The following is an 18,911-nucleotide window of genomic DNA, read 5'->3' on the forward strand; positions in this document are numbered from 1 at the left end:
TGTGCGTTTCCCTCCAGCAGTGGTGGCATTTCTGACCACAGCTGGTGAGAGAACAGGGGAAACGTGTGTGTATATATATGTGTGTGAGAGAGAGAGAATCATGTGTTCTTCTTCCTACTGTAAATATTTAGTTGAGGGGAGGGTTAATGCAGGGCAGTAATGGGGAGGATGTTGGGACCCCCCCCCCCCCCCCCCCCCCCCTTTCAAAATCCTGTCTGCTGACTCCACTGTCCTGATGGATAGATAGTTAGCCTGATAGATATGTGTTGGGGTGGGTGGGGAGGCAGGGGGTTAGATTTTGGCTAGGTTAATGTTTGACTGCACGGGGGTCACTGATGGGACGGACAAGCTGCCAGAGCGCAGTGAGTTTGGTGTGTGGGGGAGGAAAGATGTTAGGTGGACTTTAATTTATTTAGGCCAGTGGGAGTGTGTGTATATATAAAAGAATGAGTATGAGATGGAGTAGAGATTTAAGATGTTTATTTTGGTTAATTATTTATCTGATGTTTGTCTTTCCTTTTTTTTAATATTGAGGCTAATTCTAGTGAAATCATAATTATCAGCAGCTTGGTCTCACTTCTGCAAAACACATGAGGGGAAGGGAAATAGTTAATGAGCAGGATTTCATTTAAATAGCAAATTAAGCATATTGGTAAAATATAAAACTTGCATTTGAAAGTTTTCTCTTCTGTTTTAAATAGTTGAGTTTATAGCCGAAACATTTAAAGTATTATAGTACAGTATAATACATTTCTGAATTAATGGAAATTAAGAAACTATTTTAAAAATTATGAATATAAATGTTTTGTTGCACTGTAAAATCTTCCTTAATTTAATAGTTTTTTCCCCCCCCACATTTAGTTCTGTATTTATTTTACATCCTAGATGTTTTTCCACTAAGCGACTGTTTTTCCCCTGTGCCTGAGAGCGCTTAAAAATATTTTGGTGAATTTAAACAGGGAAGGCAAACAATTCATGCAATTCGAAGAATACTAATAGACTGAAGCTGTAAGAAAAACAGGACACACACACTGACATATGCAGAAAAACAACACACACACACACTGACAAGCACAAACAATTTAGAAGTGACAGCTTTTAGAATATGCACGTTTTCTCTCATCAGTAAACAATGCTGACTAAGTACATGGGGGGGGTGAGGGAGCACATTTTCAGTTGAATTTACAGTAGTTCAGTCACTCCTCAATTTGAAACCTCAGTGTGTTTTGATTCACTTCTGCCTCAAATGCTTGTTGACTCTGCAACTGACACGGCTTTATCAGTCTATTGCAGACCCACGTACATTTTGTGATAAATACAAGCACAAATACACTAACATTTCCTGCCCTCAGTGTGTAGCTCTGTTCCCTCTACACATTGTCGTGATGTTTAGATACATTTCTGTTTATCTTTGGTGGTAGCATAACAAATGTCTTTTTGTTGCCATGATGGTATTCAGTGCTTGTATGCACATTCATGAAAAAAAAGCAAGTAATAGAACCCTGGTACTGAGCATCATCTTGCTACTTAAATGGAAATTTCCTTCTAAAACAGAATGGAGAGAGTTGTTAGTCAGAACACTGATTCAGCTGTTTGCAGCGTATGATGCCATCCAATTGGTTCTTAGATTGGACTTAACCCTCTCTGAGTAGACACCATAGATTTCCCATTGAGGTAATACCAGCTTGAACTAATCAAGGTGGATATTTTTTGAAGCTTACACACGTACTAAGCAGGAAGGGAAAAGGAACAGGAAGGTTGGACGATGCAGGCAGTTGTGCTTCAGGGGCTTAACATTATTGATCACGCAGACAGGGTATAAGTTTTACAAGCTCGGGGTTGCGTGTTAGAGGTGTATGTGTGTGTGTGTGTCTTTGTGTGTTTGTGGAGAAATGTTTGTTGCTCTTTGTCTTCTTTTGTGATCCTACAGGAAGTTTTAATTCCCATCAGAAGTGCTAATTAAATAATAATCAGTTTGTTTAAATAGCAGTCTTTCTGATATTTGAAAATGTTCTCACCACAGTTGGCGGCAATTAATGAGAAATTACACTTTGAAAATAGCAGTTTCTCAGCAGCTATAACGAACAGCCTTGTTGTTACCATGACTATATATGTTTTTTCAGTTTATTTGATTTCCTTTAAATAGGGTTTTATTCATACAAGGCTTAGAGAATTTTTTTCAACCTGTACTTAAACATCCTGCTTTTCACTTCAAACCTGACAATCAGCAGACTTGGAGCTGGAAGGTTTTCACTTAAAAGTGAAAATAATTAAAATTATAGTTATTGTAAATTAGAGTAATAAAAGTGTAATATGTTTAAACTTTAAATTTAGAAAAAGTATAAGCAAAGTACATATTCATTTACAAATGGCATTAACACTTTTTCTTCCACTTTCATTTCCTGCGTATATTAAAAACATTTACTTTTGGTTGTTCAGACATATGAGATTCAATTTTTAAAATTCAAGCACCCCTTATGGAGCATTAAAATACTGCATATATGCACTGACTCATAAACGGCATTCAGTTTTGGAATATTTTAATTAACCCCAGTATTATTATAACGTCAGTGCGAATTAAAATGATCCCGTATTTTTCTCCTGTCACTAGCACTGTTTTTGCACCATCCCTTTTGATGGTTACCCGTCTCATCGCTGGAATGAGCTGATAAACTGTTGGTTTGGCCTCTAATCCAGCTCCTAAAAAATCTTGCAGGAGCACATGCCCTCTGAGCCTTGGCAGCCCTGCTTTGGGTATCAATTTTTCTGGTGCATATTACAAAGCGTTATAAATAGTATGTAGGCCCATATAGTGTTCGTATCTCTCTCTCTCTCTCTCTCTCTCTCTCTCTCTCTCTTGCTCTCCCTCTCTCTCCCTCCACCCCTCCCCTCCTGGCACAAAGATCTCTTGTTCCCCCAGTGAATGTGTGCTGCCCTGAGCCATTCAGGCTTTTGTGGGGCTGAGGGGCCCTCTCCCCCCCCTCCTCCTCTGCTGGGGTCAAAGGGGGGCAGGGGCAGGGCTTATCCCTGGTTAGTGGGCGAGCACAGGGGTGTGTGAGGGAGGGGGGAGAAATGGGGAGGGAGAGAAAGAGAGAGCAAAAAAGATAAGAGAATGGAGTGTGCACATGGGTGTGTGTGAAAGTAGAGCAATATGTTCGCATATGTGATTTAAAATTAGCTTATACTGTGTAATATAATGGTCATAATTTTTTAATATGCTGAATAAAATTGAGTGTATTGTCTGAATAGGTTCAGAGAATGCAAAATAATTTATATGGAGGGAGAGAATGTGCACATTGATTTTCCTTCTCTCTCTTCTGGCCCTATTTGTAAAAGCTTAATGTGAATGATTTGTGTCTGCAGATTTTTGCCACTTGGGTCACCAGCTCAATGTGTGTATGTGTGTGTGTGTTTCTGTACATTTGTACTTGAGTTTATTGTAACTGATGGAGTTTTTATGATCATAAGGAAATCAAATTATCTGATTCCATACTCAGATATGCCTACAGACTTAACTATACGTTTTTTTTTTATTAATCAGCCATTAAATTTGTACAGGTCAACAGATCTGCAGCTTGTTTAAAACACTCTGTAAATGATTCATGCTAAAATGTAGCAATTTGCCTATTTATATTTCTCAAATTATCAACATTTCTATTACTTTGTTGTGAAAAGATACTATACTGCTGTAGTTTAATGTTTCCATAATCCAAGTAAATTCTATTTGAGATAGATATTACGTGAAGGAGCAACAAATGCTGTCCTTTATTTCACAAAAAGTATGTGCACTAAACATCAAACATCCTTAGAAAGAATCCCAAGGAAATATTAGAAATTTTAGACATTCTACAATGTCAGTGACTCATACTTTTTAACTTCTCATAGCTGGAAAGGCACAGGTGTTACTTATAACATTCATAATGGCTCCACTCTGTTGAAGAGTGCCAGCAAGCAATGACCGTGACAGTGACACTGAAATAGAGAAAAATTGAATTTAGCCTTCATTCTTTTTAATATTTACACCTGTGCTTTTCTTTCTGTAATAATTATAGTCATTGTAGCATCAACTGTCAAACAATATTCCTATTTTTTTCTCATATTATGGAAATGCATTGAAGGATAACATGTCTGTTCTCTCGGATTTTTCTGCAGGTGTTTTCTCTGGTGCCGATGGGTCATCGTCGGGGACAGGAGCTGTCGCCGTGGGCGGATCCAACTCTGAGTTGTCACAGCAACAGCAGCCCACACCCTCTCTAGCCCCTCCCTCTCCATTCACTGCCACTGCGCCGCTAACCAGCACAGCCTCCTCACATGTGAGTTCGAGCGCACATCCTGTGCCGAAAACCGTCCGTGTCCTCCTCACTCTCACGTGAAAACACATGCTCATTAAACACACACTGCCTCTCTCTATCTTTCACACAGAAACACACACACCCTCTCTCATCATTCAGCAACCACTACGTCTGTCAATTCACCCACATCTCTCGGGTTTTTGAGCTAAATAGCAGATACACTGTGGGAACATAAATAAACCAAAGTACACTAATTAAAAGTCTTCCGCACCAAATCTCTCAGCGCTATCACTAATCCACTGCATGTTAATTATGTGTGAAATGTGTGTGCTGATCTTGTCTAGATTGTGTTTACTCAGGGAGTTATTCTATAGCTGATTGTTGGGTCTTTCTGCTTGATTCAGAGCACAAAGTCTATTTTTTGTCTATTCTAATTCACTAACTACCGACCTTAGTGAGCAGGGTCGGTATTATAAACTTAAATGGTGCATTTTTAGTACTGGAAACATACAGGAATGTGTAGGGTTTTTGTCAAAAAAAAAAATAACACACATGTTCCTTGGGGAAAAAAGCCCAAAATTCAGGTTCCAATATAAGGAAATCCTGGAAAAAAAACACCTGGCCTATGTCATGTTTTAATGTGCATTCACTGTTTTGATTTCCATCATGTCCGTTAATGTGTCAGAAAATAGATCCATAATACCAGTTGCATATTTAATGAAAGTCCCATTTGTCTTTGAAATGTTTCAGAATTTGTTTTTGATATGAAATAATTTTAACCATACAAATTTCAAACATCAGATGGAGAAGCAACAGTTTAGGAGGTTTATCCAGATCAAAATGAATTGCAATGATTTTCAAACCCAAAACTGCAACTTGTATGCGTTTCTTCAAAGTGTAATTGTTTTTGGTGTGTCCCGCTGGTTTAAATAGGCTTACATTCAAAAGTGAGGGCGTTACCTCTAACTTGATCAGTTCACCCTTTCCCATAGTCACTGTCCCGTCTCTTAAAAAAAAAAAAACCCTCATCTTCAATCACTGACCCCAGTGTCTGTCCTTTCAAAGCCTCCCCAAAGACCAGGCAGTGCCCACCTCCATTTTTCTCCCATGTCCACTTACCACCTCTCTTTCTTTCTCACACACACACACACTTTTTCTCACCCTCGACCTTCCTTCTCTCTGTCCCCATCCATTTCTCTTTTTCTCCCTCTGTTGTCCTGTGATGTAATGACATCTGACAAGCACCACAGTAGGGATGGAGGGATAGATAGAGGGTAGGAGGGGTCAGGGCTTGTGCTTGTGTGTGTGTGTAGGGGGGGTTGCACTCATGCCTTGAATTTGCTGGCCTGGCCTTCATCTTCCCCGTTCTTCTCTGTTCAGCACATATTATAGAGGACGGGAGGCCCAGGGAAGCACAGGATATCACGCCTGTTTATAGCATGTATAGAGGAGCTTGGGGTGTAGATGTTTCTGTTTTTTATGTGTGTGCGCACGTGGTGTGTGTGAGTGAGAGAGAGAAAAAAAGTGAGCAGCCGAAATAAAGAGTGACAAAGATTTGAGTAGAGTTTTTTTTCTCCTTTATTTTGTCGCACCCAATTGTTTATAAAAGTGTGTGTTAGTTTGTACAGTGTGATTTGCGCCTCTGGGCATCTGGGACACACACACACACACACACACACTCGGAATCAAGTCTGCAGAAATTACGCAACAATAGAGGGATGCCAACAACAAGCTTCCCTCAGTCTGTTTGTGTGTGTGTGTGTGTGTGTGTGTGTGTGTTTGTGTTTGTGTGAGAGTGTGTGTGAGTGTGAGTGTGAGTGACAGAGACCATTTGCTATTTTCAGTCTGCTAGCAGACTCTCAGCCTACTGTTATTGGCTATCAGCCCAGGACAGAGAAAGGGAGTCCGAGAGAGACTTTGAATGAAAAATGAATGTAAATGAAAAATGAATGTTGATGGGAAAGGGGGCTGGATTATGGCACTGAGGGGAATAGGGGGAGGGAGGGAGGGAGGGGAAGGGAGGGGGGGTTGGATGTCTAAAGAGAAATCTGAAGTCATTTCAGTCAGGGGGAAAAATGGACAGAGGGAACAGGTTCTTTCTTTGAATTTAACATTTAACAGGGATGGGAATTTCCAGGATGTTTTCCAGATTTTATTATTTTAGACATACCACTTCCATGAATTTGTAATGGTAGAGTATAGCTTACTAGTTTTTTTTTTCCCCTAGGCACCCTAAATTATAGGACAAAAAGAAAAGCCAAGGATTTGCATGTACTCTCTAAAGCCTTAAAATCTTAATTGATTTTTAGAAGATTTGTATGCTTTTCTGCACATCATCAAAAATATTTCTTTGATCAGAACTCTAATCAAAGTGTAGGAATTGTGGCCAGGAATTACAGAGCTCCTGAATGTTTCAGATATATTGTGGGAAAACAACTTCCAATGACCTTAATCAGTTTTCTGTGGTGTCACATGCTTTGGTTGTAGTTTTACTCTTCAGCAACCCGAAACAGTCAGCCATTTTGTACACCTGATTCTCCACCCTCACACTCCTCCCTCCCACGCCACCCCACCCTTCACTCCACGGCCCTTATTTGGGAAATGCCTTAATTGGATTAAAGTCTATGCATCAGAAACACTTTGTCAGCATGTCAGCGTTCTGTCGTGGTGCCGAGGCACTCTGAGCCGCGAGCGTGTGTGTCTGTGTGTAAAACAAAATAATGAGCTGTGGATTTATAATATATCTTTTTTTTTTTTTCTACATAAAGTGACATTTAATTGTTGTCGAACTCACATTCCGGTATTGTTTCCTAATCGAAATAAGATTCACTGGCATGAAATCACTGCAGGAATCAATACATTTAAAACCATCATCATCATCATCATCATCACCATTTAAAACCATCAAACCAGATTGATCAGATCGATTCTCAGCTTTGGATTCAGGTTCATTAAATTCAGGTTCATTAAATGTGTAATTACACAGTCAGAGTTTTAAATAGCTACAGATAAAGTGAAAGCTTATACCTGATTGGCAGTGTAAAATACCCACAAAGAAACACCAGTGACTGTGCAACGTGTGATTTTAAATGTCAGTTCACTAACTAAAATTGCTGCTCATACATAAATGACATTGATCTGCTGCCATTCGAGAATTACATTAGTTATTTTGAAAATTATAGTGCAAAATAATATGAAAAGAAAATGAATCAACAATGATTTTGATAAATCAGTGAATCATTCATCTCTTTTACTTAATTACTCTAAGTTCAGCTCATTTGTGACTTGCAAAGTTGGGAAAATTGTAATGGGCATTTTTCACTATTTTGTGATATTTTATACATTAAACTATTGATATAATCAAGTAATAATCAGATAAATTTGTCTTGAAAACTAATTGCTAAAATAATAATTATGAAAATAATCATAAGTGAGTCGCCCTAAAATTATATATAATTCAGTGAGAGATTCTTTTTCTGTTTTGACTCGGCTTAAATATGTTTCCACAATTTTATTGAATCCCCCAAAGGATTTCCAATACCGGAAAAAATGCTAAAAAAAAAAAACAAACAAAAAAACTATGATTTTAATTACAACGAAACATGATTTCCTGAGACTTATGCGTCTCTGTCTTCTCTGTCCCTCTGTCTTCAGGTGACTGGTCTGCCTGGGTCCGTCTTCAACCTAGCTCCCTCCCACATGTTTGGTAACAGGCTGAACCCCAACTCGGCCATGGCGGCACTCATCGCCCAGTCCGAGGCCTCGCCAGCAGGTATGCAAACGTTTTTGTGTGTGTGTGTGACAAAAGTATGCATGTGTGTTGGCGAGAGAAAGAGAAGGAGATAATGGATAGGTCACGCCCCTTCAGTCCCTCAGAGAGGTCAAGGGTCAGCACTCGTGATATTTCCAAGCTCCTCCCACTCAGCTCCAGTTACAGGCCTCAATCGCTCCCCCTTTCTTGCCCTTAGTCTCTATCACACGTACACAAATAAATACAGTACATGGGCTCACACACATGTATTTATACATTTAAAACATAGCTTTTCTTTAAGTGGTTGCCATGTGTGAGAGAAGGAGTTGTTAAACATAGAGGTGTGAGAGCGGAGCAGAGGCTGGGATGGTGCCATCAGGAACTCCTGCAGTAGAAAAGAGGCTGTTTGTTGTCTGTCCAGTGCAGGAGAGCTGATGAGGGAGTAAGAGATGGCTTTAGTAATCAGAGTAGCCACTTCCTGAAACAAGACATCTGGCTGAACAGAGAGGAGAGAAGCAAGAGAAAAGAAGAGAGTAAAGAGGAGGAGGAGGAGGAGGACGAAGGTAGGTAGTTCCTGCTGCCGGTCAGCAGTCATCAGAGCCAGATCCACTCTGACCTGCAGGTCAACTCACTAATCAGGCTGAATGACAGGGGGGCGCAGGGCTGTGTGTGTGTGTGTGTGTGTGTGTGTGTGTGTGTGTGTGTGTGTGTGTGTGTGTGTGTGTGTGTGTGTGTGTGTGTAGCGCAACTGATAGAGACTAGGCAAAAAAAAGTTTGGTGTTACTAGAAACAAACTTTACTTTTCACTTTACAGAGAAAGATTAGCTTTTAGACCACATAGATTTAAGATTTAATTTACTAAGTAGCATTTTAAAGTCATTTTTCAAGCACAAATGTCACATTTGCTGATTCCAGCACCTCAAAAGTGAGGATTGTGTGCTTTTTTCCTATTTATATATAATTGTTTATTGAATTTCTTTAATATCAGTACTGTTTAATATCAGTATTCTGTTGATCTGCCAGTTACTTGATTCATAATTTATTCAAATTGTCTGTAAAATGTCAGAAAATACTGAAACATGTCCAAGGTGACATTTAAAGTCATCTTGTTTTGTCTGAGTAACACTCAAAAAACAAGAAAAATCAATTCTCCTATTCTCATTTTATTTTGTAAAGATCGATTGGTACGTGCTCACGTACGAATTCGCGTCATCGAATTCACGCATGCGCGCGTGGTGTGAAGCTACCAAACAATTAACATCGTCGGACAGTAAGCAATGCTTAGTTAACATTAAAAATAAAAAAGTGCAAACTTGGGCTTTACTAAATTACGTCGGACTCTAAGCACTGCGTACCGTCTGACGCCATGTTCATTGTTTGGTAGCTTCACACCACGCGCGCATGCGTGAATTCGATGACGCGAATTCGTACGTGAGCACGTACCAATCGATCTTTACAAAATAAAATGAGAATCGATTCAGAATAGGAGAATCGATTTTATCAACACAGCTCTACAAAAAACCCAAATATATTCAATTTAAAGAGACGTAAGACAGAAAATAACGGCAGCCTTTACACTGGAGAAACTGAAAACAGAGTATGTTTGGCTTTTCGCTTTGAAAATGCCAGAAACATTTAATTGATCATCACAGTAGTTGCAGATTAGTTGATTAATCGACTGATTCTTTCACCGCTAATCGATAACGGAAATAGTCGTTATGCAGTGCAAAGCAATATTGGTATTTCCTTTGCAGTGAAGTTGCACACACTATCACATGCAACGCGTGTGTGCAGCTACACAAGTGTGAAGTTCTGTTTGTGAGCCCCAGTAAGGGTCATGTGAGCACAAACATGCAAGGTGTGTGCGTGTGTTTGTAGGCATGTAGCCTGTTTACTTTGGCAGTCATTTCTCTTTGCTTTCGAGTGTCTGGAGGGAGGTGCCAGGACGGAAAGGGTTACAAGGGAAAAAGGACTTGTAAAAGAAGGCAAGCGAGGAACTAGAGTGGTGACCTGGTGGGGGTAAAAGCTGGGATTGACTGTCTTAAGTAGAGGGGAGTTTGTGTGTGAGTGTGTAAATGCAAAAGTGTGCATTTGCGTGTGTGTGTGTGTGTGTGCATGTGTGATTCATTACTCCCACTGAGGAAAATGAAAAGAAGTGTCTGGACATGGGCCCAGAGGGAGGAGATAGAGAAGGTGGAGAGAGAGAGAAATGCACATGCAGTTTGAATGAAGGCTTGTGTGTGAAAGAGATACAAAGGAAGAGAGAGAGAGAGAGAGAGTTTTGCAGGTTGCAAAGATGCATGTATCACAGTGCGTCCACTCTGCACAGACTTGCATTTGAGTTTTTCACTCCGTATTGGCTCTCTGTCCACACTCAGCTGGCGAGTTGCTCACCCACTGTCCCCAGAGTGGTTAAAACCTAAAACAACGGCAGTGCGTTTTAGTATGGAAGAGGACAGCTGAGCTTTTGGAAAATGATGTACTGTAAACCGTGTCCACACCTAGCTGTGTGGCAGGGAATTTGTTGTAGAAATAACAATAGTACTACTCACAAAATCAGCCAGTATTTTCCTTTAAATAACGCATGAACAGATATACATTCATTTTGTTCTCATATGAATAAAAGTACGTCAAGTTATCTTACAAAGGGATGTTATAAAACTCTAATAATCCAAATAGACTGAAATAGGTTTCTCTGTATATTGAAAATCATGAATAACTTTTAACTGTAATCCTGCTTGTTTTAAATGTCAGTATAGCTGATCCCTCAATACAGGTGTCGTTAAGTGACAGGTGTCACTATATTTAAGTTGATTTGGACATCTCAGCACAACAATGCAGGGAATTCTGTTCATTTTTATAAGCCACAATCAAAAGGACTGTTTCCTGCTCATTCTATTGTTTGACAGCAGAAAGAGGCAAAATATGTAAATGAGAACAACTACACTGAGTTCAGCTGTATTAAAATAAAGCATGGGTGGTCACAGAGAGCAGGAGGGCACAGCAAAGACTCTCTTTCTTATTTCTTACAAGATGTTGGCCGTGATGCGGAGTATTGTTGTTTGCCAAATGCAAGATGGCAAAGAAAAGATTTTTTTTTTTCGTTTTTGATTGGTTGCCGTTTGAGTGTAAACTGAGATCTTTACCAAAAAAAATGTCCCAAGGATGCTTGTGCGGATGCACGTCGTTTCCACGTGCAGTGTTGTCGACTTCAGCAAGCTCAGTGTTGTCGAGTTCTTAGACGTCCAGTTGATTTTCTGTGTGTGTTTCTTTTCGTGTGTGTGTGTGTGCGTGCACAGATCAGGAGGTGGGAGATGGCAGCAGCAGCGTTGGAGCTCAGGGCTTCTCCATAAGAGCTTCTCCCAAGACCACCCCACGGTGAGTACATACTCACACACTCACACACACACACACACACACACACAGATTTCCCCCCTCTGCCCCCCTCCAAATCCCTCCCCATTTTTACATTCCTCTCTGGCCCCCCTCCGTCACCCATCCCCCTCTCTGCTTTTCCCTCCGCTGGCCCGTCGTCTCCTCTCTCTTCCTCTCATTCCTCACACACATACACACACACACGCACACTCTCCCTTTCGCTCTTACCCCTACAGGCAATTCTTGCTCTCTCAGCCAACGATAACTTGTGTTTTTGAAGGTGGTAACCATCCTTCAACTCTAGTTAGATTGTTTTTTTTTTTTGTTTTTTTTTCCCCCCCCCTTGGTCAAATCACACATGGAAGGACAGTCTAGTGATTTTTTTCATCTTCTCCATTTGGGAATATTTGCATGGATCTTTCAGGATGGGAATATTGTTGATACAGATCTATTTTTATTTGTTTCTGCTACTTTGTGGGATGGATAATTTCACTTGATGAGGTTGGTGACAACTAATTGATGTCATGGCATGGCTGGCATTTAATTTTAAAAGAGAATATTCTATTATAAAAATATGATAAGAGAAATTGGTAGGTTTGCTCTTTAAGTTGCACTTTTAACATAATTTTAGATATATTGAGATATTTTTTTTCATTTCTAACAGAAATGTCTTCATGTAAATTCAGTTCATTTATTTTTTGGATTCAGCGTCACATTTTGTGGGTCATGCTACGATTTTGACATTGAAAAGCAGAGTACATTTGCAGCGCGATTCAAAAGTAGAAAAATCTTGCCATTGCTGTCTGTTTTTTTAATTTTTATACAAATACAATAATAATACAATTTTTTTTTCCCCCACATTACGCACCCATTCCCCTCTTTCACACTCAACAGATTGTCTCAGTGCACACACCAAGATTTATCGCACCAAGACAGTCCACTTCCCTTTTTCTGTGTCTCTCCCTCTTGCACGTCCTCTTTCGTTCACTCTCTCTCCACGTCTTTCTCTCTCTCTCTGGCTCACACACACACAGACAGAAAGCCTGGCCCCTTTTCATTAAAGACCACTGTAACAACAAATTGATGTAGTTTTATAGCCAGCAGTGTCTATGTTTGTCTGACGTTTATGTTGGGTCGTTAATCTCCCTATTGACCTCTCTATCTCTCCTTTTCTATCCATGCCGTCTCTCACTCTCCCTCACTCTCTCTGCCTCCATTCAGCTCTCCCATTGGTGGCCTGCAGATCCGCTATGACTCCTTGGGGTCGTTGCCGGGGCCGGGTCTGGGGTTGCTAGGGGTGGGGGGAGGCGGCGGGGAGGCGCTGCCCCCGGTGGCCACCAGCATAGAGCAGCTCCTGGAGAGGCAGTGGAACGAAGGACAGAACTTCCTGCTGCAGCAGGGAGCGCAAGGAGACGGTGAGCTAGCATACACTCAAAAGCGCACCCACAGACACACAAGAATGTACTCTGGGTATCTTTTAAGATTTTAAGGTTTGATACCTAGCCACATACACACACACACTTTATAGCCAATCATTATTTCCACCTCTGCCTTTTTGCCCCATTTCTCTCTTCCTTCCCTCCTCTAAATTGATCCATCACCTTTATCCTTCCAGCTGTTGCCTTTCTGTCTCTCCTTCCTTTCAGCCGCTTTCTGTTGTTGTCTGTTGATGTCTTGTCAGTTATCTTGCCTATCTGAACATCCCTTCAGGGATCAATAGCTGCTGCCTAGTTGTTAGAAAGGTCGTCCTTCAACTGCATGAGTCAGGTTTAAGTTCCTGCATCGACAAATCCTCCTCCTGACTGAGTTGTCCTTGAGCACTGCGCCGAGTCTGTACAGGCACCAGGGTCACTGTTCTGCAGCTGATCCTGACCTCTGACCTCCCTCTAGAGTACATCTGTCTAATCAGTGACAGGATATTTGAGCAGAGCTGTGTGGAAGGGTGAGCAGAGTTGCATGGTTTTGCCTAAAGGAAGGACTGGCCTTTCAGAAAGTCAGATCACTGGTGTTCTCGCTTGCGAAACGATCACTCCGGTGCTGCACCATCCCAGAAGCAGAATACATTACGCCCATCGCTGATGGCTGACAGTCACCACAGTGTTGAGTCCAGCATGGATAATACACTCGAAAAAATACCGCTGATGCGCGACACTCAAATGCTCCGACCAGTCCGTTTTCTCATTCTTATCTCTGCCGTTCTTTCTCAGTGGTGGGCATGTTGAAGTCTCTTCACCAGCTGCAGGAGGAGAACAGGAGGTTGGAGGAGCAGATTAAAACTCTGACCATGAAGAAAGAGAGGCTGCAGCTTCTCAGCGCTCAGCTGTCAGTGCCTTTCACCCCCACCACAGCCTCCTCTGGTACGTTCACACAGACACACACACACACAGTTTCAACATTTTGAATGATTTGTGAAGTGAAATAAAACAGCTGGTAAGGTCATTTTTGTTTATTTGACAAAAGCACAAGTAGGTAGCCAAAAGTAAGATTGTGTAGAAAAAGCATTGTGACAGTGAACACGTGTATACTTACACTTGGCCCTGCTTTTATGGCAGAGCTTTGGGCATCAACAGGCTCTGCACAAAAACAAAAAAAAAAAACACACACACAGACATACATGCTAGAGCTGAAACAACAAGTCAGTCGACAACTTTGATAACTGATTAATCATTAAAATCTCTGTTCGTTTGTGTTGCAGATGTGAAAGGAGCCCAGCTCGGAGCCACCGACTCGTCTTTACCTGTCGCAGCTCAGGTAAAGACAAACACACAACACGTGATCTCCTCCGTTTGAACTCTGTAGCTCTTCAACACAATGCACAAGACAGTACACAGACAAATAAATAGGTATTAATCAAGAGTCAGGTTATAAGACAATGATTTTATACCACAACTAATGCTACAGTGAACTACAAAAATCAATGTACAAAATAATGTATAATCATGAGTGTGTTAAAGATTGATAATGAATGGAAGAGTTGTCATCACTGGTGTTTCCTCTCCCTGTGTCTCCCAGGACAGCACGTCATGTGGCGGTCACAGCAGTAGCGGCTCCACCTCCTCTCTCTCCACCCCTCCCTCCGTGTCCCAGAGCCCGCCCCGGCCGCAGGTCAACGGAGCCGCCACGGCGGGGGCGGCCCCGGCCGGGCTGGGCGGGGTGGCGGGGCTGATGGGCGCACTCGGCGCAGGTAGCGCGGCGCTGGGCATGGGGGGAATCGTCGGGGCGCTGAACGGGGTCATCCAGACGCCGGCGGGCACCGGCAGCCCTCACACTCACACTACAGGAGCAGCTACGGGCGTCACGCTGCCCGTCAATAACAGGTACATGTGATATCTGCTTTTACCATCCTAGAGTGTTTGGTATCTTTGTCAGATCTGAAATAATTAAGGGAGACCAGACTGTACCAGTTAACACTGAATTAAATCTCATTACATCCAGAGCAAAACAGTAAGAACATTTAGTAAAAGAGAACATATTTGTCTGGCAGCTTCATTTCTTAATATGTTTGAAAATGTGAACTTTTATCGGGATCCTCTCCTTTGTGTTTCCTCTTGCTTGCGTGTCGGATTCTTGCAGCTCAGCAACTAGTAAGAACAGGTGAGACAGTAGACAGTTCGACTTCACCGCCACCTGTAGCTCTTGTTTCTTCTTGTTTCCTAAGTGTAAACCTTTAATGTTTGGAGAATAGTATTATAGTATGTCTTGTTCTAAAGGTTGCTGATAGTGTGCGTGCCGAGTGTTTCTTGTTTGTCTGACTGCGAGTTGTGTTGTTGTCTCAGTGCTGCACGGCTTGGCCTGCTGTCTGAGCAGCACAGGCTCCTCCTCCAGCAGCATCAGCTCCAGCAGCATCAGCTCCAGCAGCTGCTGTCCTCGCAGCCTTCAGCGGTACAACACACACACACACACATACATATACACACTCACTGCCATCACCTCTGTCACACACAGTTAAACACACAAAAAGACATTGAGCTATAATTTTCCTTTGGACAATGGCCTGAACCATCAAACTTAATCATTTTTTTTCTCCCCCTCCTCTTCACTCCACTTGTCTCCACTCTTTTTTCTTCTCCATCTGATTGTTGTCCTTCTTAACACTTTTCCCTTGTTTCCATTCCACTCCTCTTCTTTACCACGCCATCTTTTTCTCATCTGTTGCCCGAAACTTTTAATTTTATCCACATTTCTTCACCCACCCCACCCCCAGGAGCAGCAGCAGGTCTTGTTCTACCAGCTGATGCAGCAGCAGCAGGACCTCCAGCAGCTGCAGTCCCTCTCCTCCTCGACACAGATTCCCTCCATCCCGCTCTCCTCCACTCAGCTGCCCATCAACAACCTGCTGCCCGGCGCCCAGAGCCAGGGCCAAGGCGCCATCACCGCCAACCCCTTCCTGGCGTTGCAGCATGCGCATGCTGACACGCACGCCTCAGGGGCGCAGAAGCCACGGCTAGCCGAGAAGGCCGTGGGCGTCGCAGGGCAGGAGAAGACATGACGGCAGATGTTTTTTTTTTTTTTTTTTTTTTTTTTTTTTTCAGTTGGTGTTTTTTACAAAATAAATATGCAGAGTTTGCGGGAGATCAGCCTGTTGGTCAACTTTGTTGTTCAGTGATGAGAACATTGGCAGCAGAAAAATCGGTATCAGTACATTAGCACACACTGTGGTGAGCGGTAACAGAAGACAAAAGTAAGAATTTGGTTAAAAAAAAAAAAAAAAAAAAATTGTCTTTTGCAGTCCACCAGCTGTAGTTGACCTAGTCAGATTTATTTTTGCAACTTTTTCAGGTTACAGTTTTTTTTTTTGTTTTGTTTTGTTTTTTTTTACACATTTTGTGTAAATCTGTACTATTTATTTCCATCCAATTTTAGATTTCTCACTTATTAGCTTTAGTGCTGGTTCAGGTTCTTACTTTGTCATGACTGAGATAATAATTTTCATTTAATATCACTGCTAGTAGCTTAGTTTATGTCAGTGTGTCAGCGTCAGCAGTGTGTAGCACCAGAGCACATGGTGCACTATCTGTTCTCTTCTCTCAACAGGCGAGTTGTCTAACAGATCAGCTTCCCAGAAACCTTTCCTTTAATTAGTTTCTCGGTATTGTCTAAATCTCATCACTATGCTTCTTCATCTTTCTTCTTTCCTTCCTCTTCTTTCTCCTGTTGCTGTGTCATGTCTCCCTTTATTTCCCCTTTATTTCCCTCAGTCTGGTCTCTCTGCTGTTTCACTCTCTCAGGGGCCTCAGCGAATCATAGTTGTGCACTCGGCATGCAAGCTAGCACACACAGAACGAAAAACATAAAAAGGAAAATAGCAGAAATACATTAATATTAAAGAAAAAAGAAACTTCACTTCCCTACCACAAGACTTAACAGTAGCAGATGTATGTTTGACATCTGTCTCACAGCGGTCCCTAGGGGAATATTGGGTGAGAGGCTTGTGAAAATATCCCACATGTTCTCGCAGTTGTCTCTCTCCCCGTGTCTCTTTCTCTCCCGTTTGTGTGGATCCATTAATGTCAGTGAGCCAAGCCTCATACGGTCACCACAGAAGCCTTGCTTTTCACTGTCTCTTCTCTGGGCCAGAAACAGGGGGCTCGCTCAGGGAAGTGAAATGTAAAAAGGAAAAAAAGGAGAAAAAAAAAAAAAACACGGCAAGTTGAATGTTCAGAGGGATACGTTAATCCACACAGCACAGACTCGCAATGAGAAATTATGCAGTTGGTTGTCAGCGCGTGGAAGTCTTTACATTTCATCCTCCTGATTGAGCCCCTTGCTGCACCTACCTCTCAAGCAGGACCAGCCTATCAGGACCTAAAAGGCCGTCATCAACGGCCACTTAAAATCCCACAAACAGTCAGGACTGGCCAATCAGGGTCCAAGCCCAAGTGCCTGAGGCCAAGGAGGGAAGGTGGGATTTCACTTCCTTTTTACCTGTGTCCCTGTCACTCCGCCTAATTCTTCACAACGCTACTGGAAATTAAGCTGCGTTGCTAAGGCAACAGATTACAAAAACACTTAGTCGCGTCAGGTTGGACGTGCTGTCTCTTTAATAAAAACCAGGAATTATTATTCTGCTGCATTCTCTTCTATCAAAGCCAACTTGTATTGTGCTTTTTATTTATTTGGAATTTGTTTGTGTAATGGGCACAAGATGATATATTTTAAAAGCCCGCTGGTGTTGCAATTTAACATCATTTTGTACTACTGTGTAAAGTTTTCTTTTTTCTTTTTTTCCCCCTCTCTACAGTCAAATCTTGCTGTAATCCCTTTTAATGACTTCTTCTGTGTCATGTGTTTGAAAGCTAGAAGCTACTTGATAGTTGGCTGATTGGGAAGGGGGTGTGGTTGTATATAGCTTGTTTGTAGGGGGGAGGAAGTGGGAGGGGGGGGTTCAGTGGCACAGTTTTTACCTCGTTAAGTGTAAATAGACCTTTTCTCATTGGCCGTTGGTGTACATAAGTGATTGTGATTGGCCGCGCTGGGTGTGAAGGAAAGCCAATGAAGCCTCAGTTTGTGTGTGTGAATCTTTAGGACCAGACAAAAAGGTTGACAGTGACTGGACACACAAAGTATTAATTTATTTTTATATGTGCAGGGACATTGTGTTTCTTTCTTTTTTTTTTTCCTTTTTTTTTTTTTAAGTTTTGCACCATTTTATTGATGAGAAAGTCATTTTATACTCTGGGCACCGTGTTTTCATCTGTGCACACATTGTTTGGATCAATTTTGTACAAGTGGAAAATCATTGGGGGGAAAAAAAAAATTTTGACATTGTATTTCAAAACACCAAAATAAAGAAACACTCTGGATAAAGTAACAGGAGTGTTTAATATTTTTTTTTCTATTTTTATTTATTTACTTTAATATGAGAGAGCTGGTTAAAAGTATACTAGACAATAACAGTGAATTTGATCCCTCAATTGTAAGGGATCTGCAATTTCAAGGGAAATTATTTGCACAGTCCTGAGCCATTTACACCTGAATGAATACCAAATGTCGCTGAAATGCAAATATGCGCTATATGTTTATTTAATTTTATTAGTTTATGTGACGGGGGAAATGTAATTGATCAACAGGAAAAAAAAAAAAATCTGGCCAGATGTGGAAAGGATGCCCTAAAATACTATCAAATAACAACAATTTAAAAGAACAACAAAGTTTTTAAAAAGTACATACTATAGAGCTGAAACAAGCGTTTGTATTTTTTATGATAAGGTGTTTTATTATGACTCATGCATTACTCATGCATGATTGGTTAAAAGGGTTAGTTTTGTTTAAATATACAGGAAAATGTATTATAGATAAATGTCATCTTTAGATTATATAAAGATTACATTAGAATGTGTGGTTAAAAGAATTAAATGACTTACATGGTGTGTAATATATGGCATTAATTACACTGACAATCATGGAAGGGATGGCAGCAGCAGGATGTGATTTATTCAGCAACAAGGGGGAGGAAAAGGAATAATCATCAAGCTAAGAAGTGCCAATAGAAG

General features: G+C 41.3%; 1 protein-coding gene across 2 annotated transcripts in view; it reads left to right on the forward strand.

Moving 5' to 3' along the window:
* The window catches only part of mllt10 (MLLT10 histone lysine methyltransferase DOT1L cofactor), a 42,385-nt gene extending 24,156 nt beyond the window's left edge, over positions 1-18,229 (forward strand). Inside the window, exons 11-20 of one of the 2 annotated variants that reach the window (XM_041065811.1) lie at positions 4,153-4,313; positions 7,947-8,064; positions 11,343-11,421; positions 12,640-12,833; positions 13,626-13,775; positions 14,114-14,169; positions 14,431-14,735; positions 14,992-15,012; positions 15,195-15,300; positions 15,623-18,229. In XM_041065811.1, coding sequence (XP_040921745.1) covers positions 4,153-4,313; positions 7,947-8,064; positions 11,343-11,421; positions 12,640-12,833; positions 13,626-13,775; positions 14,114-14,169; positions 14,431-14,735; positions 14,992-15,012; positions 15,195-15,300; positions 15,623-15,907 — 1,475 coding nt within the window. In that variant the 3' untranslated portion in view covers positions 15,908-18,229. The remainder of the gene's footprint in view (positions 1-4,152; positions 4,314-7,946; positions 8,065-11,342; positions 11,422-12,639; positions 12,834-13,625; positions 13,776-14,113; positions 14,170-14,430; positions 14,736-14,991; positions 15,013-15,194; positions 15,301-15,622) is intronic. The other variant, XM_041065812.1, reaches the window with a different exon arrangement.
* The last annotated feature ends 682 nt before the right edge of the window (positions 18,230-18,911 follow it).

This window comes from Toxotes jaculatrix, chromosome 20 (assembly GCF_017976425.1).
Source record: "Toxotes jaculatrix isolate fToxJac2 chromosome 20, fToxJac2.pri, whole genome shotgun sequence".
NCBI classification, from domain to species: domain Eukaryota; kingdom Metazoa; phylum Chordata; class Actinopteri; family Toxotidae; genus Toxotes; species Toxotes jaculatrix.